The 23,404-nt window shown below is 35.4% G+C and overlaps 1 protein-coding gene across 1 annotated transcript in view; it reads left to right on the top strand.

Moving 5' to 3' along the window:
• KCNH8 (potassium voltage-gated channel subfamily H member 8) overlaps positions 1–23,404 on the top strand; it is a 306,005-nt gene that overhangs the window by 234,436 nt on the left and 48,165 nt on the right. The window contains exons 9-11 of the mRNA XM_039836783.1: positions 4,613–4,812; positions 5,451–5,700; positions 16,667–16,881. Coding sequence (XP_039692717.1) covers positions 4,613–4,812; positions 5,451–5,700; positions 16,667–16,881 — 665 coding nt within the window. The remainder of the gene's footprint in view (positions 1–4,612; positions 4,813–5,450; positions 5,701–16,666; positions 16,882–23,404) is intronic.

Raw genomic sequence — 23,404 nt, 5'->3', positions numbered from 1 at the left:
ATACTTTCCTTCTAGGAGTTCACAGTTTAGTAATGGAAATAGATACTTAGGCAGACAGTGTTCTTACTTTTTCTATTTTAATTTTTCCTTTTATAATGCACAGTTTAAAAAGACTGGAAAATACACACAAAGAATAAAATTACATATAATCCCATCACCAAAAAATAGTTTTTTCAGTCTTTTTATACATGTATACCTCTATTTTCTAAAATATTTATATCAACTACACGTGTCATCTTGGCCACCAAACAAAATATATTGAGACCGCTTTCCCATATCTTTAAAAGTTCTTCTCTCATACTTAGTCATGCTGCCTAAGAGTCACCAATTGATGGGACCATCGACTCAGCCTCTGAAGTTAGATGAAGCTTCCTAGTGAAGATGACATGTCCAGTTTAAAAGAGACATTGTTCTGATGCAAAAGGTAGAATGAAACTCTTAACAGTCAAGGTTTTCCTTAGGCCCTCTCATCATATATATGCTATCCTGACATAATTTTATTGGACCCATGTGGGCTATGGTGTTCACAAATTCAGGCTGTTTCAAAGATGTCTTTACATTGCCGTTTGAATTCATCATCTAAGAAATTGTTCTCACTCTCCGTTTTCTCTGCCATCTGCCATCCATAACCCAGTGTACTTGTAGCAAGGAGCAGAAAATTTCAGGGCAATGAGTAGGTGGCAGAGAAAAGGAGGGCAGCTAAAGTTACCCAGAGTCTGAGCTTTGGTCTCTTTTTATATAGGAGAAAATAGTCCCTGTGTAGACTCTAAAGGCAATAAGGGCCATACATAGTTTGCCAAATCCTGATCTAATCTATAGGACATATTCAAATTTCACCAGTTGTTTTAATCATGTCTTTTATAGCTTTCCTCTTGTCCCCAATCCAATCCAGCTTCCTGCACTGCATTTAATTGTCATGTCTCTAGTTTCTTTTATCTGGAAAATCAGTTCTTTAGTCTTTCCTTGACTTCTATGACCTAGACACTTCTAAAGATTACTTATTTTTTAAAAAGTTACTTTTTTGTAGAAGGTCCTTTAATTTGAGTTTGACTGATGTTTTCTCATAATTAAATCCAGGTTGTGCATTTCTGCCAGGATACCACAGAATTGATGTTGTGTCTTTTTCAATGCATAATATCTGAAACACAAGATTATATCTCTTTGTCTCATTATTGGTGATGTTGACTTGGACTACTTGTCTGCCAGGTTTTTCCCGCTGTAAAGTTATCTGTCTCTGCTTCAATAAAGAATTTATGAAGAGGAAAAAAATTAGCAATGATGTTTTACCTCAGGAGAACAATATTGCTCCAAATCAAGAGAGCTGGGGTGGAAGGGGGATGGAGAAGATGAGAAGAGAAGAGGAGAGGAGAGGAGAGGAGAGAAGGGAGAAGGGAAAGCAGGAAGGAGAAAGGGGAAGGAGAGGGGGGAAAGGAGAGGAAAGGGCGAGGGAGAGGGAGAGGGAGGGGGAAGAGAGAGAGAGAGAGAGAGAGAGAGAGAGAGAGAGAGAGAGAGAGAGAGAGAGAGAAAGGAAGAGAGAGAAAGAGAAAGAGAAAGAGAAAGAGAAAGAGAAAGAGAAAGACAGGCAGTCCTATAGGAGCACACTTTCATTTGAGGTCTGTTTACTTTCTTCTTAGGTCCCAATTATCGAGGTTCCTTCAAAGACCCGATATTAAGATGAGATTTTACAAAACACATTTTATACAAAACTCCTACACAAAGAAAAAGAACCTCCCACAGACACAGCAGCAGGCCTAGCATGCTACTTTAAAAACCATATACATCAAATATGCTAGGAGTAAAAGGAAAATAATTTCCAAACTGACCTGGATATAGAAGTTCTTGAGTCAAACTTTCATAGCAGATGGAATGATTTGACCTGACACTTATACACACCCTGTGCCAATGTGAAAGTCATAACCAGTGACAGAGAGACAATAATAATTCTGGAAACTGAAAAACTATGAGAACTATTTTTTTAGCTACTTACATTAGAAGTATTTTTCTATGCTGAAATGAGACTTTGGAATTATGATGACTCATATGTAGACTAGAACTTTCCAACAATACTTATGAATGCTACAATTAATCCAGTAATTCATTTTATTGATAGTATACAATTAAGATGCTAAATGATCTGAACATATTACTTCTCTTACTTAAAGTGCTTTACACACATTATAATTAAGCAAAGCAAAGTTAAAATTATACACATAATTAAGAAAAGCAGTGTTAAATAAATGAAATAAAATTGTTCTTCGTGTTCAGTTTAATCTTTATACAAGACAATTATATATTTTTACAGACAGTAGGGCTTCCAAACACTGAGTCTACAAGTATTTTAATGGAGCCTAAAATCGGTGTTTGATTTCTTTGACTTGGAACGGAATCAGTTCTTTTCTTTACAGATTGTTTATCATAAATAGAGGTCTCTTCCAAATAAAACATTTAAGCATCAGAATTATTGTGCTTTTAATACCATACAGAAGAATGAACCTCTATTTAGAATTCACCAAGAACCATTCAACGGTAAACTGTTAAATGATATCATTTTTCTTGAGACATTTTAAACCTGTTTAGAAGACATTTCATTTTTAAAAATTTGGGAAGACTATATACTTGCATATACTTGCATGTAGTGGGCACTTATTGAATATTCTTGCATTTCTTTCATCAAGAAGTTATTTCCACTAAGAACCGCTCTTAATTGTTTAAGAAGTTTCTGGAGAATCTTAAATCTGAGTTATTTTTCCCAAGTTTTACTTTATTAGGCATATTAAAAATTCATGATAACTTTTGTTGCACTCATGGGAAAAAATAAATTGAGCACCCACTGTTTTTCATACAAATAATTAGGCACTTTAAAAATCTATATATTATCCAATGGTCTATGGGTACTTAGGTTGCTTCTTGGCTATTGTAAATAGCAATTCAATGAAACAGGGGTGCATTTATCTTTTCAAATTAGTGTTTTGGATTTCTTCAGATAAATACCCAGAAGATGTGGTACGTGTATACAATGGAATATTACTCGGCCATAAAAAAATGAAATCTTACCAACGCGGATGGGCCTAGAGAATATTATGCTAAGTGAAATAAGTCACACAGAGAAAGACGAACACCATATGATTTCACTTACATATGGAATCTAAAAAACAAAATAAATAAACAAATGAAACAGAAACAGACTCATAAATACAGAGAACAAACTGATGATTGCCAGATGGGAGGGGGGTTAGAGAGTTGAGCGAGAAAATTGAAGAGATTAAGAAGTACAAATTGGTAGTCATACAACAGTCATGGGAATGCGAAGTATAGCATAGACAATATAGTTAATAATATTGTAATAACTATGTATAGTGCCAAGTGGGTATTAGACTAATTGGGGGGATCACTTCATAAATTATATAAACGTCTAACCACTATGTTGTACACCTGAAACTAATATAAAATAATATTGAATGCCAACTCTAATTGAAAAATTAAAATTAAAAAAAGGAGTCATAAAATTCTCAATATATATAAACTTTTTAAATTTATTTTTCAATTGCAGTTGACATTCAGTATCATATTAGTTGCAGGTGTACAACATAGCGATTAGAGAGTCATATACCTTATGCAGTGATCACCCCGACAAGTCTAGTACCCATCTGACACCATACATAGTTATTACGATATTAATGACTATATTCCCTGTGCTATACTTTACATTCCCATGACTATTTTTAGAACTGAAAAGTCTATCTCATTACACTCTGGTAGTGGTTTCGGGAAGGGGGAAAGTGGTGATTAAATGCTATCTGATTGAGAAACCCCATCAAAAAGGGAGTTGCACGTATATTTACCACCTGGCTCTTCTCTGGATGGCAGTGATGACTCTAAGCAGAATACCTGCTCTTCTTCTGTGACTTTATTTGTTTCTTAAATGGTCTCAGATTTTCTGGCATCTCCTTTAAAATTAAAATGACTATGGAGCTGTGGAGGTAGGATTGGAACCATATTCAACTCGGCTTCAGTTTGCTCAGGAAATCCTCAATTACATTTTTAACAACTTTCTCAATACCTTTAGAAATATAAATGTCATATTTAATAGGTTAAACTAATTTTAAATGATAGCTTTGGGGAAGAGACTAATATTCCCATAAAGGCTAACTGGCTATAATAGACATTTTAAAAATGTATTTGTTATTACAATAAAATAACTATTAAATTATAACTTTATGGCTAATTTTATAAATTATTAAAACTATTTCATCATAGCTATCAAACTATATATAACTATCATAACTATTAAAATAATACAGATGTAAATAAAGTACAAAATAAAAGCTTATCATAGCCAGAATGGGAGCTAGCAGATTAAGTCTGGGTCAAAGAGACCCATTTTTCATATTATTGAGTATTTTTACAAGATGTTTTTACTGTGCTCAAGCCATATGGAATCAAAATGATTGTATCAGGATGCACCATGTGACAAAGTGGCTGCACCAAAATGCTTGTACTGAAATAGCTGTATCAGCATGACCATATAAGCATACTCTGCTCTGATTTAGGAAGGGGTAAACTCCTCCATCATATTTCTTCTCTCCCATTAACGTTGTGTCATTCTTTTCAGCCTTGATGCATGCCTTGGTGTTTGGAAATGTGACAGCGATCATACAGAGGATGTATTCCAGATGGTCCCTCTACCACACTAGAACTAAGGATCTGAAGGACTTCATACGTGTTCATCACCTGCCCCAGCAACTCAAGCAGAGGATGCTCGAATATTTCCAAACAACCTGGTCAGTCAACAATGGAATAGATTCAAATGAGGTAATGTTCATTTCTCATGTTGACATTTTCAAGCAGAAAGCACATACGCTAAGGTAAAAAGCAAGGTGCTCTCCTGTAGGTCTCAGAAGTGAAGAACGCACCTACCAACTTATTTATCTCTTTATTTTTTTGATCCCTCAAGAAACCCAATCCATCTTCCTCTATCTGCTTTGGCTTATGTTTTCACGATGCCACTTCAGATTGACCAATGATTTATATTAACTTACTACTTGGTCAGTCAGGTGGATTTATTTTCATTCTTTTTAACTTTCTTTGAAAGGAATCAATTCTTATGACAATTGAATGGTGTGACCTTTAAATATTATATTAATAAAATTGATGTTTGCCTTTAAAACAAAAAAAGTAAAAAGAAATGTTTTTCAGTAAAGGTATTTTCTGTGGACATCTAGAAACACCCCAGACTACCACTGTAAGAAAGGTATCATATAAATCAAGCAACCATTCCCCCAACTCCCCACCCAAAACAGTAATCAACATTTTTAAGTGATTATTTGGTTTCTCCTCTCTTCATGTACTTATGACAAAACAGTGGGAAGAACATCCCTGCTGGGTTGCAAATTAAATAAATTAGACTAGACTTACCCCAACTTGATTTCCTCTTTCATCTTCCTTGACAGCTTCTGAAAGATTTTCCAGATGAGCTGCGTTCTGACATCACTATGCACTTGAACAAGGAAATCTTACAGTTGTCTCTTTTTGAGTGTGCCAGCCGGGGCTGCCTCAGGTCTCTGTCTCTACACATCAAAACCTCTTTCTGTGCTCCAGGAGAGTATCTTTTGCGTCAAGGAGATGCTTTGCAGGCTATCTACTTCGTATGCTCAGGCTCCATGGAAGTTCTGAAAGACAGCATGGTGCTGGCTATTCTTGGTAGGTTGGAGTTGAAACTCCATGCAATTTTACTCTGGAGCATAAATTAAGAGATGAAGTGGCAGGGAAACTGCTATGTCAACTCAGATTTTTCTTCATATGAGTTTAATTTGCCAACTATTTTATTTATTATTGTTGTTGTTATACCACATATTAAGTTTACATTGTGCTGTTACACCAACATATTATTTGATTCTTGTTAAAAATCCAGTAGTATAACTATTACTTCTATTTTACAAATGAATAAATAATATCTTAGTTAACGTCCCAAATCAAATATCCCAGGGGGATGCATTTCAAGAACCCAGTGGATGCCTGAAACTGCAGATAGTATGAAGTCATATATATATATTTCTGTTTATGTTTTCCATTCAAAAGTTTAATGCTTTTCTTATCTTAACTAAGCACCTTTCATGCACTGTGGCTTAACTTTTCAGTTTGAGGTGTGACAGCAAAACTAGAATGAATTTTTTTCTTCACAATTTTTCATAGAAGATTCATTCTTACCATAGATTTTAGCAAACTCAGCATATATATATATATATATATATATATATTTTTTTTTTTTTTTTTTTTTTTTTCTTATTAAGTCAAGAACTTTCACCTTTTCACTTAAAGGAAGCACTTTATGGCCTCTCTTTAGCATATTCGAATTGCCAGCATCACTACTCTTGCTCTTTGGGACCATTGTTAAGTAAAATAAGGATCACTTGAACACAAGCACTGTGGTACCATGACAGTCAATCTGGTAACCTAGAAGGCTACTACTAAGTGACTAACAGGCGGGGAGCATATACAACATAAATACACTGGACAGAAGGATGATTCACATCCAGCATGGAACAGAATGAGATTTCATCATGCTATTATTCAAACCAGTGCTTTAAAGCTTATGAGTTATTTCTGGAATTTTCCATTTAATTTTTTTTGACCACAGTTGACCATGTGTAACGGAAACTGTGGAAAGTGAAACGTCAGATAAAGGGGGACTACTGTGGTAAGAAAATGAATACAATTCTTTCTGATTCCTAAAGCCAGATTATTAATCATGATGTATACTGCCTCTTGGTAAAATAGCTGGTCAGGTTTTGTTGTTTTTTTTTTTTGATCCTTCCCTGGCTTGATTTTATTTTTTTTTAATTAAGTTTATTGAGTAACATTGGTTAATACAATTATATAATTTTCAGGTGTACATTATAATTTGACATCTGTATGTTCTATTGTGTGTTTACCACCCAAAGTCCAGTTTCCTTCAGTTACCATATATTTGATCCCCTTTTCCCACTTCACCCTCCCCCTACCCCTCTATATTTGACCCCCTTTACCACATCTACCTCTTCCCTTCTCCCCCACCCCTTACCCTCTGGTAATCACTAGTCTATAGTCCATGTCCATGAGTCTCTGTTTGTTTGTCCTATTCATATGGTGCTTTTAGGTTTATGTCCCACATATAAGTGATATCATGTGATTTTCAACTTTTTCTGTCTGGCTTATTTCGCTTAGCATGATTATCTCGAGGTCCATCCATGTTGTTGTAAATGGCAGTATTTCATCTCTTCTTATGGTTGAGTAATATTCCATTGTATATATGTGCTACCTCTTCTTTAGCCAATCATCTATTGTAGGACACTTTGGTTGCTTCCAGGTCCTGGCCACCGTGAATAATGCTGCTATGAACATCAATGTGCAAATATCTTTTCAGATAAGAGTTTTCAAGTCTTTGTGGTAAATACCCAGTAGAGAGATTGCTGGATCATATGAGGAACCTTCATCATACTGTTTTCCATAGTGGCTGTACCCATTTCCAGTCCCACCAGCAGTGTATGAGGGTTCTTTTTTCTCTGCATACTCTCCAACATTTGTTATTACTTTTCTTGTTGATAACAGCTATTCTAACAGGTGTGAGATGGTATCTCATTGTGGTTTTGATTTGCATTTCCCTAATAGCTAGCAATGTTGAGCATCTTTTCAAATATTTGTTAGCCATTTGTTTGTCCTCTAGGGAGAAGTGTCTGTTCAAGTCCTCTGTCTATTTTTTGATTGGATCATTTGCTTTTTCGTTGTTAGAGTTGTATAGTTCTTTGTATATTTTGTATATTAGGCTCTTATCAGAGGCATTGCTTGCAAATATATTTTCCCATTTGGGTGGTTGTCTCTTTACCTTGCTGATGATTTCTTTTGCTGAGCAGAAGCTTTTTAGTTTGATGTAGTCCCATTCATTTATTTTAGCTTTTACTTCCCATGCTTTTTAGGTCAAATTCATAAAATCCTCTTTAAGTCCAAGGTCCTTGAGTTTTGTTCCTATGTTTTCTTCTATGCATTTTATGGTCTTATGGTTTCAGGTCTTATATTCAGGTCCTTACACCATTCTGAGTTAATTTTGATAGACAATAGTCTAGTTTCATTCTTTTGCAGGTGGCTTTCCAGTTTTCCCAGCACCATTTATTGAAGAGGCTTTCCTTTCTCCACTGTATGTTTTTGGCTTTTTTGTCGAAATTTATTTGCTCATATAAACATGGGTTTACTTCTGGACTCTCAGTTCTGTTCCACTGGTCCGTGTGTCTGGTTTGCCGCTGGTTTGATTACTGTCACTTTGTAATATAATTTGAAGTTGCACAGAGTGATGCCTCCAGTCTCGTTCTTTCAGAGTGGCTTTGGCAATTCGGGGTCTTTTGTGCTTCCATATAAATCTGATGATTTTTTTGTTCTATTTCTTTAAAAAATGCTGATGGGATTTTGATGAGGATTGCATTAAATCTGTATAGTGCTTTGGGTAATGTGGTCATTTTAACTATGTTCATTCTTCCAATCCAAGAACGTGGAATATCTTTCCATTTCTTTGTATATTCTTCGATTATTTTTAAATAGGGTCTTGTAGTTTTCATTATATAGGCCCTTCACATGTTTCATTAAATTTATACCTAGATATTTTATTGTTTTAGCTGCAATTGTAAAAGGAATTATTTTTTCCGCTTCTTTTTCTGATGCTTCATTATTAGAGTATAGGAACACTATGGATTTTTGAATGTTGATTTTGTATCCAGATACCTTACTGTATTTGCTTATTATTTCTAGTAGTGTTCTTGTGGAGTCTTTAGGATTTTCTATATAGAGAATCATGTCATCTGCAAATAGTGATAGTTCGACTTCGTTTCCTATTTGGATGCCTCTTATATCTTTCTCTTGTCTGATTGCACTTGCCAGGACCTCCAACGTTATACTGAATAAGAGTGGCGATAGTGGACAGCCTTGCCTTGTTCCTGATCTTAGAGGGAAGGTTTTTAGTTTTCACCATTAAGTATAATGTTTGCTGAGGGTTTATCATAGATGGCCTTTATCATGTTAAGGTACTTTCCTTCTATACCAATTTTGTGAAGTGTTTTGATTATAAATGGATGCGTTATCTTGTCGAAGGCTTTTTCTGTATCTATTGATATGATCATATGATTCTTATTTTTTAATTTGTTTTTGTGGTGTATCACATTAATCAATTTGCATATGTTGAACCATCTCTGTGCCCCTGGGATGAAGCCCACTTGATCGTGGTGTATAATCTTTTATTATGTTGCTGTATTCGGTCGCTAGTATCTTATTTAAGATTTTTGCATCTGTGTTCATGAAAGATATCGGTCTGTAGTTTTCTTTTTTTGTGATATCCTTACCAGGTTTTGGTATTAGAATAATATTGGCCTCATAAAATGAGTTGGGAAGTATTGCCTCCTCTTCAATTTTTTGGAAGAGTTTGAGGAGAGTAAGTATTAAATCTTCTTTGAATGTTTGGTAGAATTCACTAGTGAAGCCATCTGGTCCTGAACTTTTACTTTTTTGTAGGTTTTTGATGATCATTTCAATTTCCATCCTGCCTATCGATCTATTTAGATTTTCCAGTTCTTCTTGATTCGATCTAGGAAGATCATATTTTTCTAAGTACTGGTCCGTTTCTTCTAGGTTATTAAATTTCGTGTTATAAACTTTTTCATAGTGTTCTTGTATGATCCTTTGTATTTCTGCAATGTCAGTCGTAATTTCCCCTCTTTTATCCCTGATTTTGTTTATTTGTGTCCTTTCTCCTTTTTCTTTAGTGAGCCTAGCCAGGGTTTTGTCAATTTTATTAACCTTCTCAAAGAACCAGCTCTTTGTTGTATTTATTTTTTCTATTGTTTTGGTTTTAAATTTCATTTATTTCTGCTCCAATTTTGATTATTTCTTTCCTTCTGCTGACTTTAGGTTTCATTTGTTCTTCCTTTTCTAATTTTTTAAGATGAAGCGTTAGGTTGTTTATTTGGGCTCATTCTTGTTTTTGGAGATAGGCCTGTAAAGATATGAACTTTCCTCTTATGACCACTTTTGCCATGTCCCAAAAGTTTTGACATGTTGTACTATCATTATCATTTGTTTCTATGTATCTCTTGATCTCTCTTTTTATTTTCTCTCTGACCCAGTTATTCTTCAGTAGCATGTTGTTTCATCTCCATGTATTTGTGGTTCTTCCTGCTTTCTTTTTGCAGTTGATCTCTAGTTTCAAAGCATTATGATCAGAGAATATGGTTGGTATGATTTCCACCCTCTTATATTTGTTGAGGTTATCTCTGTGTCCCAATATGTGGTCAATTCTTGCGAATATTCCATGTGCACTAGAGAAGAATGTATAAGCAGCTGTTTTGGGATGGAAGGCTCTGTAAATGTCAATAATGTCCAATTGGTCTAATGTATCCTTTAAGGATGTTATTTCCTTATTGTTTTCTGTTTGGATAATCTGTCCATATCTGACAGTAGGGTATTAAGTCCCCTACTATGATAGTGTTTTGGTCTGTTTCTCTCTTTAGTTTTGTTAGTAATTACTCTACATATTTGGGGGCTACCTCATAGGGAGCATATGCGTTATGTCTTCTTGGTGCATGATTCCCTTTATTATTATGAAGTGTCCCTCAGTATCTTTCTTTACCTTTTTTATTTTGAAGTCTATTTCATCTGATATTAGTACTGTTACTCTGCTTATCACTGAATGCCTTTTGCTTGAAATATCATTTTCCACCCTTTCTCTTTGAGTATATATTTGTCTTTGGAGCTGAGATGTGTCACCTGGAGGCAGTATATGGTTGGGTTTTGTTTTTTGATCCATTCTGCAACTCGGTGCTTTTTTATTGGTGAGTTCAGTCCATTTACATTTAGGGTGATTATTGAAATATGAGGTCTTCTTATAGCCATTTTACCTTTTGCTTTCTGGTAGCTCGGTGTTTCCATTGCTTCCTTGTCCTTGTGTTTCTGTTTTTTTTTATTTTGGTTGGCTTTTGTGGGTTTTCCCTCTGGTTCTTCTTGTTTTATGTTATGTACTTCAGTTCTGAATCTTCTGTGTGTGGTTTCCATGATGAATATGTAAAGGATAGTTAATACACACACACACACACACACACACACACACACACATTTGACACAATAATAATACACATACACACACATATATACAGTCGTCAATTTTCTTCTGTGCGTGCCTTATCTCCATTCTCCTTTGCAAATTTGGATCTTTGAATCCTCCCCTTTTCAGTCATTGTTATCTTACATTTGTCCCTATGTATGCTGAATGTTCATTACTATCTTGCTATAGCAATTCTCTTATTATTTAAGCTTATAATGCCCTGTTCTTAGTAAGGGTTGCACTCCTCTGCTTCTATTTGCCTGATAGTGTCTTTACTCTTAATTATGGTTGGTTTTTTTTTTAGTCATTTTGTTTTAGGTGAGCTGACTCCTTTCAGTATTTCCTGTAGTGCAGGCCTTGTAGTGGAGAATTCCTTCAATTTTTGTATGTCTGGAAAAATCTTAATTTCTCCTTCATATCTAAAGGAGAGCTTAGCTGGATATATTATTCTAGGCTGGTAGTTCCTTTTACTGAATAGTTTAAATATTTGATTCCATTCCTTTCTGGCTTGTAAAGTTTGTGCTGAGAAGTCCGAGGATAGTCTAATAGGTTTTCCTTTATAAGTTACCATTTTCTTCTCCCTGGCTGCCCTGAGAATTCTGTCTTTATCATTGATTTTTGATCATTTTAATACAATGTGTCTTGGTGAAGGCCTTTTTGGGTTGAGGTAATTGGATGTTCTGTTGACTTCTTGAATTCCAAGCTCCAGCTCATTTCTTAGATTTGGGAAATTCTCGTCCACTATTTGTCTGAAAATGCTTTCTAGTCCCTGCTTCTTTTCCTCACCTTTGGTAATGCCCATTATTCTTATGTTTCCTCTTCTGATGGTATCAGCTAGTTCTTATATTTCTCTTTCATTATTTTTCATTCTTTGGTTTCTCTCTTCTTCCTTCTGATTTATTTCTAGATTTCTGTCTTCGATATCATTGATCCTTTCCTCCATCCTCCATTTGGTCGACTCTATTTCCCAAGCTTGCTATTTCATTTTTCAACTCTTATAGTGTGTTTTTTTTTATCTCCAGAAGTTCTATTTGATTCTTTTGAAAGGCTTCAGTCTCTTTGCTCTGTTCATCTATTTGTATTTCCAATTCCTGAAATTGTCGATATGACTCATTTTGAAACTCACTGAGTTTTTTCAGAAGTACCATCTTGAATTCACTGTCATTTAAGTTACATATGTCTACGTCTGTAAGCTTATTTTCTGGAGATTTTTCTCTTTCTTTCTGAAATGCCTTGTCACCTTGATTGTTCATGGTGTTTAATGGACTATTTCTCCACCTGGGCATTAATGGATATGTATTCTGCTTTCTTTCCAGAAAGATTTATTATATAAAGATCTCTCTTTAGCCTGCAAAGAAGGTGCTTTTCTTTTGATTTCCAGTAGGTAGCCTCTAAGCCTCTTGGATCCCAGCTTTATATAAAGCCTTAATAATGCCTTTATAAATAAAGGCCTTATACAATGCCTTTATTTTCTTGTAGATATTTAATCACACTCATTACCCTCAGTTTCAGTCCCTGTCAGTGTCAGTGACAGTCTCAGCAGCATTTGCTCAGATTCCCCTGGGGCTCCACGGTGATCAGTCTCAGAGGGTATGCAGGGAGGGGCCCTCTGGGTTGGGGGTTGGGGCCTGTGGTTCAGCCTCGGTTTTGCAACCACAGCTGGTAAAATCAACTGTTGGTTTCATCAGTCCCATCCCGCGTCTCTGCCTTCTGCCTTGATGACTGGGCACTGCCACTGGCCAGCGGTGGGAAGCTCACAGCTTACCCAGGCAGGGCTGTTCAGGGAAGTCGCTGCACCTTCACCTCTCCCCCTCCTCCTACAGGGAGCTCTGGCACTGCAAGAGGCAGCTTCTTTGTTTCTCCCAGTCCACGGCCCGGGGTTCTGACCTGTGGTAGCTCTTATGCGCAGATCCCACACTCAGACGTGCCGGCGTGCAGTTTGAGTGTTTTTTGTTGAGTTTTCGGTGTTCAGCTTATTGTTGTTTCAAGGGGAGAAATCTGGGGACATCTCTCACACCACCATGTTTCCTTTAAGTAGCTGGTTAGTTTTAAAAGACCATTTCTTTATTTTTATGGAGAATCAATTCAGAGAAGAACATGAAAATTAAGTTTTATCTGTGCTAGAAATAGTGCAAAAATGATTATGCATTATGAATAAGTGCTCATAAAAATCATTATGTTTGGTCTTTCTATCTCTAAACAATGCCTGTTATTCCGTATAATCATTGTAAGCCTGCAACCTCTGGATTCTAGCTAGTAAACGTCAAGACAGATTATAATTTGAAAGAGAAAAGAAAACAAATACTTATTGAATCCCTAATATGAGCCGAGTGTTTTACATCCATTATCCAATTCAAATCTTGCAACCCTATTAGGTTGGTGCAGTTATCTCCAGTTAAAGGTGAAGAGGTGAAGGCTAGTGAATGGTGAAACACTCATATGCTTTTTATGGCTTCATGTTGACTTCAGTTTACCACTTAACAGGGGAAAGGTAGGGCTTGCCTTTCAAAGTTATGCCTTAATTCTTGACTCACCCCCTATGTTTGACCACTTATAAAAACACAGAATAGCAACTCAAAAAATTTATTATCAACTTGGCCAGTTCATTATCAGTGTTAGAGTGAGGCTTGCTATGGGTGTGTTTTTTAATGAAAATTTAACACTCTGCCCACTTCTCAGTTTTGTGAAGTTAAAGGCCAATCATTCTATAATTCTGTGATTCTAAATTAAAAGTGGTGATTATTTCTAAATTTGCTCCAAACACTTCATTTTAATCATAATCATAGTTTCCTATGCATTTTCTTAGTACCACTGTAAGTTCTATAGCCTGTTTATTAACACAATCTGCTTTTTCCAGAACCTTACGGTTTGATATATATGTAAGCAAAAATAATGCATCATTTTTAAACATATATGTGGAGTTTTTTTCCCCATAATTGTGATGGATTTTTGAATTTGATAACTACCAACAGTTCTAAGAGTGGAATATGAAGGCATCATCCATAACATTAGGGCACAGTGGGTGAAAATTTGATGGCTTATATGTAATATCTACTGTTCACTATACATGATTCAATTGAATTATCTTATTTTCAAAAAATTCTACTTACAGCTAAAAGATTTAATCTATTGCCTTTTGTTTCAGGCCCCAATTTCCTCCATAAATTGTGATTTCCACGATTAACATTTTCACATATTTGCTTCTACCATATAAGAAAAATATCTAAATCTAGATAGTAAGGAATTCATAAGACATTAAAAATTTAGTGAGGGTAAAAACCATGTTCTTATTTACCAATGCCAGCTTGCCAGGGCTCAACCAAAGCCCCATGATACATGTCAGTATTCCATAAATATTCATCGAATGACTAAATAAACTGGAATTTTTTCTAGGGTGCCAAGTTTGGCAAGATGTTGGTGCTATTTTTTATAGCTGGGGTCATTGTGGCTGAAAGAGTCACTATGATCACCCAAGGTATGAAAGTATGACCTTAAAGTTATTCCAAACACTAGTTACTTAACAGAAAATGTGAATGCTCATTATGTCAAGATAGCACGTCATGATAAATTTTCATCATATGTACAGAATCTGAAATTTTGCTGTATTCACAGCATCCTAGCTGTATTTACATCTAGCATCAGAACTCAACTTTGAGTTTTTGAGCCACAATTTACACTTATAACAAAATAACCAAGACACAACATTTCCACGGTTAGCGGTATTGATGACAACAATGAAGCAAACTGGAATTTTTTAGTGTCATGTAGTTGTTTATTCTTTTAGGGTCTCTAAATACAGATTTTAGTCTTTTTTTCTTCTGCCAAATAGGTTCAATTTTAAGGTTTAAATCCAATATTAATTAGAAGATATTACCTAGATATAATTTAATAATTTAAAAATACTTGAATTTTTATCCATCATAAATATTTATTCATATCTTAGGTATTCATGGTTAATTTAGCATGTTTCTTTTTACTATCAAATTCAATAAAACTTTTATTGAAGCCTGCTGCATTCCAGGGACTTTGCTTCTAGAAATGCTAGACACAATAAAAAATAAAAACTTAAAAGTTAAAAAATATGTTGACTGACAGAGGCAGTTTGTGCTATAACATTCCGAAGATATTTTTATAATCCAAAGATTACTTGCTTGGTGATTTTTTGGTTGGTCAAGTGTTCATTGTGGTTTCATCTGAAATGGAGCAAAGTGGCTTAAAAAAAATAAATTAAAGCCCAGGCATCATCCCACTTGAGGACAAAGCAAAGACACAAGAATTTCTAAGTTGTAGCCACAAATCTAATGCCACTGTCCTCTGTGACTTTGTTCATGTCACCTCAGCTTTTAGCCTGTTTGTCTGACACTCGAATAAATTTTCTTTCATATTTCTCATACAATTGCTGATTGAATTAATGGCTGTCCAAAAGAAATCTGAAGCTGTAATCAGCTTTTTGTGCATTTGCAGTTAAACTCACCTTCCTGCTAAGTTAAACTGATTCGAATCAATTTAAAGATTTTAAAGATTCGAATAAATTGTCTAATATTATCTAATCAAAAAAACTCGAGGAAGCAAGCTGGTTCCCAGGCAGGTGAATTCCAGCCTAAGACTGACAGGCTGAGGTATTGCAGGCAAAATATCAGAGGTTGTGTGTGGGTGGGGCAGGACACAGATAAATTGGATAAAGTCACATTAGATCCTCTCTCTCTGCAGTGGCACAAGTGAAGAGCTTTTTTTTCTTTTTTCTTTTTTCTTTTTTCTTTTTGGATGAAGAAAATGGGATTTTTGCACTGTCGCAGAGCATTAGGACTATGACTTATGTTTTACATTTTTATGTAGTAGATTTCACTGTCCATAATGTCCAATAGATAGCCTGCCTCCCAACTCTGATAAGAGGGATGGAGCGCTCCTCCTCCCACATCACCTGACTTGAAGACATGTTTAGAAATAAACAACCTGAGTATGTTAGAAAGCTGATGGTCATGCTTATGTTACTGTCCGAAGTGCCAAAATCAAAATTATTAATACCCCTTGTGATGGTCTTACTTCAGAATTACAGGACCTTTTTACACTCAGAAAAATCTGAGCCATTGTTGTTTCTCTTGAATAGTTAAAGCAACTTTGATAAAAATGGCTTGTCTAAAGTCATTTACCGAATCCTTGGAGAGACCTGTCTGGAGCCCATCTGTGATTCAGATCCCTAACTCTAGGTCTCCTTGCCTCTATCTTCTAGACCAGTATTCTCAACTGGGAACAGTTTTACCTGCCAGGGGACATTTGGCAATGTCTGAAGATATGTTGGGTTGTCACAACTGAGGATGGGAGATGGGAGGTCCTGCTAAACATTCTACTGTATGCAGAATAGCCCCCACTTTGACAACAAAGAATTATCAGGCCCCAAATCTCAACACTGCTAAGGTTGAGAAATTCTGCACCAGACAAAGTTTCCACTTCTCTTTTCAGTGTATCCTTTGAGAAATGAAGATTGTAAGTCAAATGAAGTTACTGGTTCAAAGCTTGTTTTTCTTGTGTCTCCTTTTTCGCTGTTTCAAGGAAAAGGGGATTTAATTGGAGCAAACCTATCAATTAAGGACCAAGTGATCAAGACCAATGCGGATGTGAAGGCTTTAACCTACTGTGATCTCCAGTGCATCATCCTCAAAGGGCTCTTTGAAGTGCTAGACCTTTACCCAGAATATGCACACAAATTCGTGGACGACATTCAACATGACCTCACGTACAACCTCCGAGAAGGTCATGAGAGCGATGTAAGTCTCACTTCTATTTCATGCTGAGATCTGATAACACGGGGCCTGAAGATCATTACAATACTAAAGGCATATGTCATCATGACCTTAATCTAAAAAGTCTCTGAATGCATAAGGTATAACTCTTCAGCCACAAGTTGAGCAACTAATTAGCTAGAAGTCAAACCTGGAGTTGTTATCAACATTCTAGGAAAGTATTATTTACGAATGCCTTCTCTTTAACTCCATTTTTTTCCTTGTTTATTTTCATGTGTTTATAACTAGAATCAGTTTCAATGACATAATACTTAGCTAAAGATCTGTAATTTTTCCAGAATTTAAAGATTTCCAGATAGAGTACTCGGTTCAGAGTTTGCTGTGTTTGTAATTGTTCACTACTCCTCTTGTTTAAAAATAATATTTTTGTTAACCAGTACCCAGAAGTCTATCTTAAAATCACTAAATATGCATAAAAAGATTCAAGCCAAAGATTGTCATACTGAAAGCATAATGAGCATTTTATGAAATATATATTTGCTGCATGTTTCAGTTTATACAAACAGCTTTCCTGTCAAAATATGTACTATACTGCATCCTGTGATTAAGCTGATCGTGCACATGACTTCATTAGATGTGTCAAAGAGACAAATGACTTAATAGGAATGATTGTTGAAAGGTAAGCCAAAGCATGCATAGCATTCTGTAACAACAAAAGCCTGATCTTCTGTCTTGAGCTTTGTCCCAGATATTTGTAATACTCAATTTCTTTCCTAAGGGTTTAAGAAGCTATCATTTTGACTAACCCATATTATGCAGACATTTTGTTAACATTAATATTTTCCACTTTGAAAGATAGAGAAAGAATCCAAATTGTGTATTACTTCATCTTGGTTGAGGATATCAATTGACAGTCAATAATACATAGATGGTATCCCATTCTGAAGTTCAAGATTATCAGTTTTGAATGTATGCTTCTCTCCACTGATGATAGCAAACAGCAAAAGAGGGAACCGATTTGTGCTAAGTACTTTGCTTGTATAAAACTTCTTGTTTAGTGCTTAAAGTTTTTTAAGGTGTCAATCAATTTTTATGGAAAAAAAAACATATGGAATGGTTAATAACATGTATGCAATCTCAGAAATTTGTAGGTGACAGGGACAGTGTATGAGCACAGGTACTTGTCATATTAAAATCTGTACTCTTTCTATTAGTTATGTTGTCTCTTCTTCTTGAAGATACTTTTCATGTCTTTCCATTCAATAGATCAAATTTTAAAAGTACAGGTACTTTTGTGCTCTACAACAGCCTGATGTGACAACTATTTTTGAAGAGTAGAGATGAGCTAGCGGGTAAAAGCAATTAAAATAGGAAGAAGAAATGAGAGAAGAGAGCAATGGCCAATATTCTTCAGTACACACAAATGGAAAATATTGAATCTCAGTCCCTACTTTCTTTTTATTTGATTACTTTTGAAAGATCCTTATCTTTGATCAAATTTCTTATCTTTTTTTTTTTTATTTGCTGAACATTGATCACAGTGACTTTAAAACTTCAGTGTCTGAATTGCTTGTAGGACTATTTTTATCTATCTGCTATTTCTCTTGTCTACTTTTATTATTGTTAGTTAGTTTGTTTGTTTTTTGGTTGTTTGTTTCCTCTTTTTTGGCAAGTGTCATAATTTTGTTTAAATGTTGATGTTACTCATGAAAGACTGTTTAAATTATTTTCCTCCAAATGGGGTAAGATTTTCTTTTGGCAGGCAGATAGAATACCAGAAAATCACTTTCATTCTGTCCAGAGCTCATCTTAGGCTTGTTGGGCTGATCTATTTAAGTTTTGCCCTTACTCTGGAGGTGCAGTCCTCACTCCTAAAATATAGTTTTTCTAGGATCTCAGCAAAAAGCCTTGGTGTTCACCAAGACCGCTCTTATCTGGCGGAGCTTAGAACTCCAGTCTCTATCTCCTTGGCATTGCATGGCTGCTGAACTCTTTGCTATGCCGTTTAGATTCCCAGTTGCTGATTCCTTCTGAGTTTCCTGGAGCCCTGCCCTGTGCATGCTGAAGTTCTGAGCTGGCTAATGCCTCAAGGGCCACGTTAATGCAGTTACCTCCTCTTTGGAATTTTATTCCTCAAATCCCAAATGTTTTGGTACACTTGAACTTCATCCTCTATCTCCTCTTCCAATAAGATTGCTCTTTTAGAGTCTACCCTATTCCACCTCACGATGAAATAGCAAATTCCCTCAGGAAAACACTTGGGTAAATGTGGTGCTCTCATTGGTAAGTTTCCCCTTCTCAGGGATCACAGCCTCCCAACTCTTCTTACCTTAGTTGCTTGCTCTTCAGTGCTTTCAGTTATTTGACGTATTTCATCCAGTTTTATAATTAATTTTTACTGGAACGTTAGTTCAATATAAATTATTTCATTATAGCTGGAACCAAAAGTGTTGCTTCTTTTCAGAAAGCTTCCTAAAAGCTACACTTTTAAGGGTAAATAGAACTGAAGGTTATCTCTGAAACCTTTATTGTTTTGTGTTGCCTAATCTTTTATCACTTGAAACTTTTCCGTACATATATATCCAAGAATCCAAGATCCTGGGATGATACGCCTTCTAACAGCTAGGTAAACTTGGACTTTCCCCATAATTCCATAGCCTAGGGAAAAGTCTTATGTTCTTTCTAAGCATAGCATGACTTTCAGGGGAGTTTATATTCTGATGGCAATCCATAGTTATGTATTCCTACTCTATGTTCTGCAGCTCTGTTCTCGTGTTAGATCAACGTGGAACTCCACTCTTTTCCTTAATGTTCATGTGCACACAAACAAAAATAACCAACATACAGGACTTTTAGTGGGTTGAAGCCTTTGCGGAAGGTTAGTCAATGGGTTCTAGAAGGAATAACATTTGCATAATAGGAATGCAAACACAAATGTAGCTTATCTACATATCCATATTCTTAAAAATCATGAGGCCACTCTGCCATATTGTTCAGCTCTTTACTATTGCTCTCACCTTTCTCCTCTCCTCCCTTCACCCCCAAATTCTCTATTATTTCTGATGCATATCAGCTTAACAGTCTCTTATTGATTGTTTTGTGCCTTTTTAATTTTGCCTTCTAGATGTCACTTTTTACCCCAAGTAGCTTATAAACTATTAGGTGACATAGAGAAATACTAGAACGTCTAGGTAAAGAAAAACTATTCGTCAACTTATTTTAAAATAAAGACCAAAAAGCATTTTTATGAAATTGTCAAAACTAAAATATGCTAGTAAAAAGATATGATTCCTAGAACTAAGATATATTACATAACTTTAGAATGACAGCTCATCTAATTCTCATAGGAAAATTAATTAAAATGCATAATATATTTTCTAGGTTTGTGAAAAGACTACCTAACACTATTTTGACCTTATGGTAATTATGCATTTTATGCACCTAAAGTATTTTCTATATTTGCCCTTATTTATATGTCATTTGAATGGTCCCCAAATGACATAAATTAATTTATCTATTTCTCTCTATGTAAGTTACAATAAATGTATTTCACTTCTCATCGTAAAACCTGTAAAATTGATTTTAGGATAAATTCATCTGTTGTTGGTTGGGAAATTAACATAAAAATCTTATATTTTGATAAGCAAATGAAATAATTGACAAGTACCTAAAATATCTGTTTTCAAAAACTAATTATGCTAATATACTGAAGATCAGATATTGATATGGCTACATATAAACATCTTATGTGCTTTGCACATGGTAGATACTGACAGTGGTGTTGTTGTGGTTGTGAGGCAATGAATTACAATGGTTGTTGAAAAAATGTTAAATTTGCCAGTTTTACCTTACTGAAGGGTTTCTAAGTGATGAAACCTATTACATGTCAGGTGTGTTGATTCTTATTTTTCCCTCAATTTTTTATTATTGTCATATAATCTGATTAACATAAAAAAATTAACTCCCCTTCAGTCTCCTGACCTCTTTACTAAGGGAGGCATAGTTCTTCAGTTTCCTGAGGGTCGATGGCCTCCATTTGAAGGTCTTCGAATGCCAACTCCAGTATAGCAGAAGAGGTTACACTGAAATTCAGAAAAGGTGCCTGAAACAGAGACAATGGAGCCCTTGAGGACCTCTTACTTTTAGCAGTTTTCCTCTATTTTTGAAATCTTTGAGTACTTGAATGCTTTAAAATGCTGAGCAGCTCAAAACCTCCACATTTATCATAATATTCTAATCCTCCCCCCACCTCCCACCAACAATACACATTCTCTCTGTATACCAAGCACCATGCTTCAAGAGTGTAGTTAAAATATTGAATACATCAGAATCTTTACCCGCAAGCTAAACAAATACATATATAAGCAAAATTAATTGCCAAAGCTCCAGAGTGGTCAATGCATTGGTTAACACATATATAAATAAACATAATTGAGTGTAAAAGTTCTATACTAATGAAAGAGTCAACTTGCCCTCATCAGCTTGTGGGAGTTGCATGTATGTGTGTGGGTGTGTTGGTGGGCGGGGGAGGGAGGTGCTGAAATACATCTCTCTGACCATGACAAATGAAAAGTGACATAATGATTCTTCCCTACCTCTATTCTTATTCCCTTATCACCCTTTTTCCTCAAGGCTACATGAACAATCTTCCCAAAAATATAAATTAGATCATGTCATTCTGTTGCTTAAAATATTTCAATGGATCCCCATGGACCGTCAAAACCCAGACTTCTTCCCATAACTTTCAGGATCCTATGTATTCCAACCTCTACTGGCCTTTTAAACTCACCTGATGCCATCTTGTGTCCAGCATTACATTCCAGCAAACTGACCTGCTTTCCCATCCTTCTGCGTGCCAGGATCTTGCCTGCCTCTCATGCCTTAGGGCCTTTGCATTGTTCTTTTTCCTTCCTGTGCTGCTCTTCTTCTGTTCTTACCTGACCACCTGCTCTGGAGTTAACCTCTCCCAGTTATCTTCTGCCACATCATCTTATTTACCTTTTTCATAGCATTTAGCAAAATCTGAAGTTATTTTAATATGTATATTTTCTTGTTCATGGTCATTTTCTCTTACCAGTACCTAAGTTAGCTCCTAGGGCAGAATCAATATTTAATATATATTTTATGCTTGAATGAATAAATGTCAAAAAGTTTACTTGGACTTGGTAACTATGCGAAATTCTGAGAAAATGAATAAAGTCTTGAAGACAGCAAGCTACATAGCCATTAAATGGGGTCTAAAATGAAAAGTTAAGGGAATTTAGAATTACATTTCTTAGAAGCAAAAAAGTCAAAGAGTGTGTCACTAGTAGAATTTGAAAGAACAGCTAAATTGAAAAACAGCTATTTTTCACTTACCTTAAGTTCAGGAAAAGAGGTTTTCAAAAGCCACAGGAGGAAATTAAGCTGAATAATGAGAGGAAAAACTTTGCAATATAGGTAATGTAATTACTCCACATGGTTTTACAGTAGAATGTGTTAAGATGAAAAGGGATCTACCTTCATATCCAAGCTAACACACACATTTTCTCTAGAAGTAGATAAACTATTACAACACCAATACCCCCTGAAAGTAGAGAATCAGTACTGTTAACCATTAAATCATTCTGAACGGTTATTTACCTCACATTTATTGCTTGGGACACAAAGCTACAAACTTTGGGGTGAAACGAATTTATATGTGGAAAACTCCAAGGTCTAGTAAAGTTTCTTATCTATGGTTATAAAATACTTCATTGAAATATTATATACAGATCTTTTACCCTTAGTGGTAATCTGTGAAGTATAGGGTCTATAATATATGTAATGAAATCTGGTCATGTGCTTCTCATGTTCCTTAATCCCCATTAGCCTCAGTGGTACCTGAACATGAGTTTATATTTCTATCTAGGTCTGGACCCCATGTCTTTAAAGTGCAAAGGCCTTTATTTCCAATTTCATGTTTTCAGAGGCATGAAAGTGCAAATATCACTGAAAAAAACAAAAACACCTAACTTTCATGCACTATTGAGCTGTGTCCACCTAGACCTCTTGGCACTAGACAATTTCTTGTGTAATTAAGCTTCTCTGTATCCATGAGTTTCAGCTCCCCACTTCCTCCTTTAGGAAAAAAAAACAAGCATAAATTTTTCAAGTGAAGTCTGTGATTTGCCAACATTTCTCACCTCCCATGTTAGTATATTACAATTTAATTCAAGATTGTACTGAAGAGAAATTTATTTCCAAAGCATGGACTTGGTTTAAGTTTAGTCTCCAGTTCAGTCTGAAATAAGATTGGCATGTTTGGAACCATTTTTCTTGAAAACGATTTACTGAATAGTAATAATTTTAAAAATCATATCTGACAGCCCAGATACGTAGCTGCTCAGGAGTAGCCTGCATGTAGGTGCGCATCTGCTAGCACTCTCTCTTGTAATGATAACATAATTAACTCTGCATATTTCTGAGATCACTGTTCTTAGAAAATTGCATATTGAGGGACTCACATGTCATTTTATCATGTCAGCTGTTTTTGTCATCCCAGGCCAACAGGTGTTTTGTTCGTCAA

Source organism: Pteropus medius, unplaced genomic scaffold (assembly GCF_902729225.1).
Source record: "Pteropus medius unplaced genomic scaffold, Ma_sr-lr_union100, whole genome shotgun sequence".
Taxonomy (NCBI): domain Eukaryota; kingdom Metazoa; phylum Chordata; class Mammalia; order Chiroptera; family Pteropodidae; genus Pteropus; species Pteropus medius.
The sequence above is the reverse complement of the archived record's forward strand: the minus strand, read 5'-3'. Positions and strand labels throughout refer to the sequence as shown.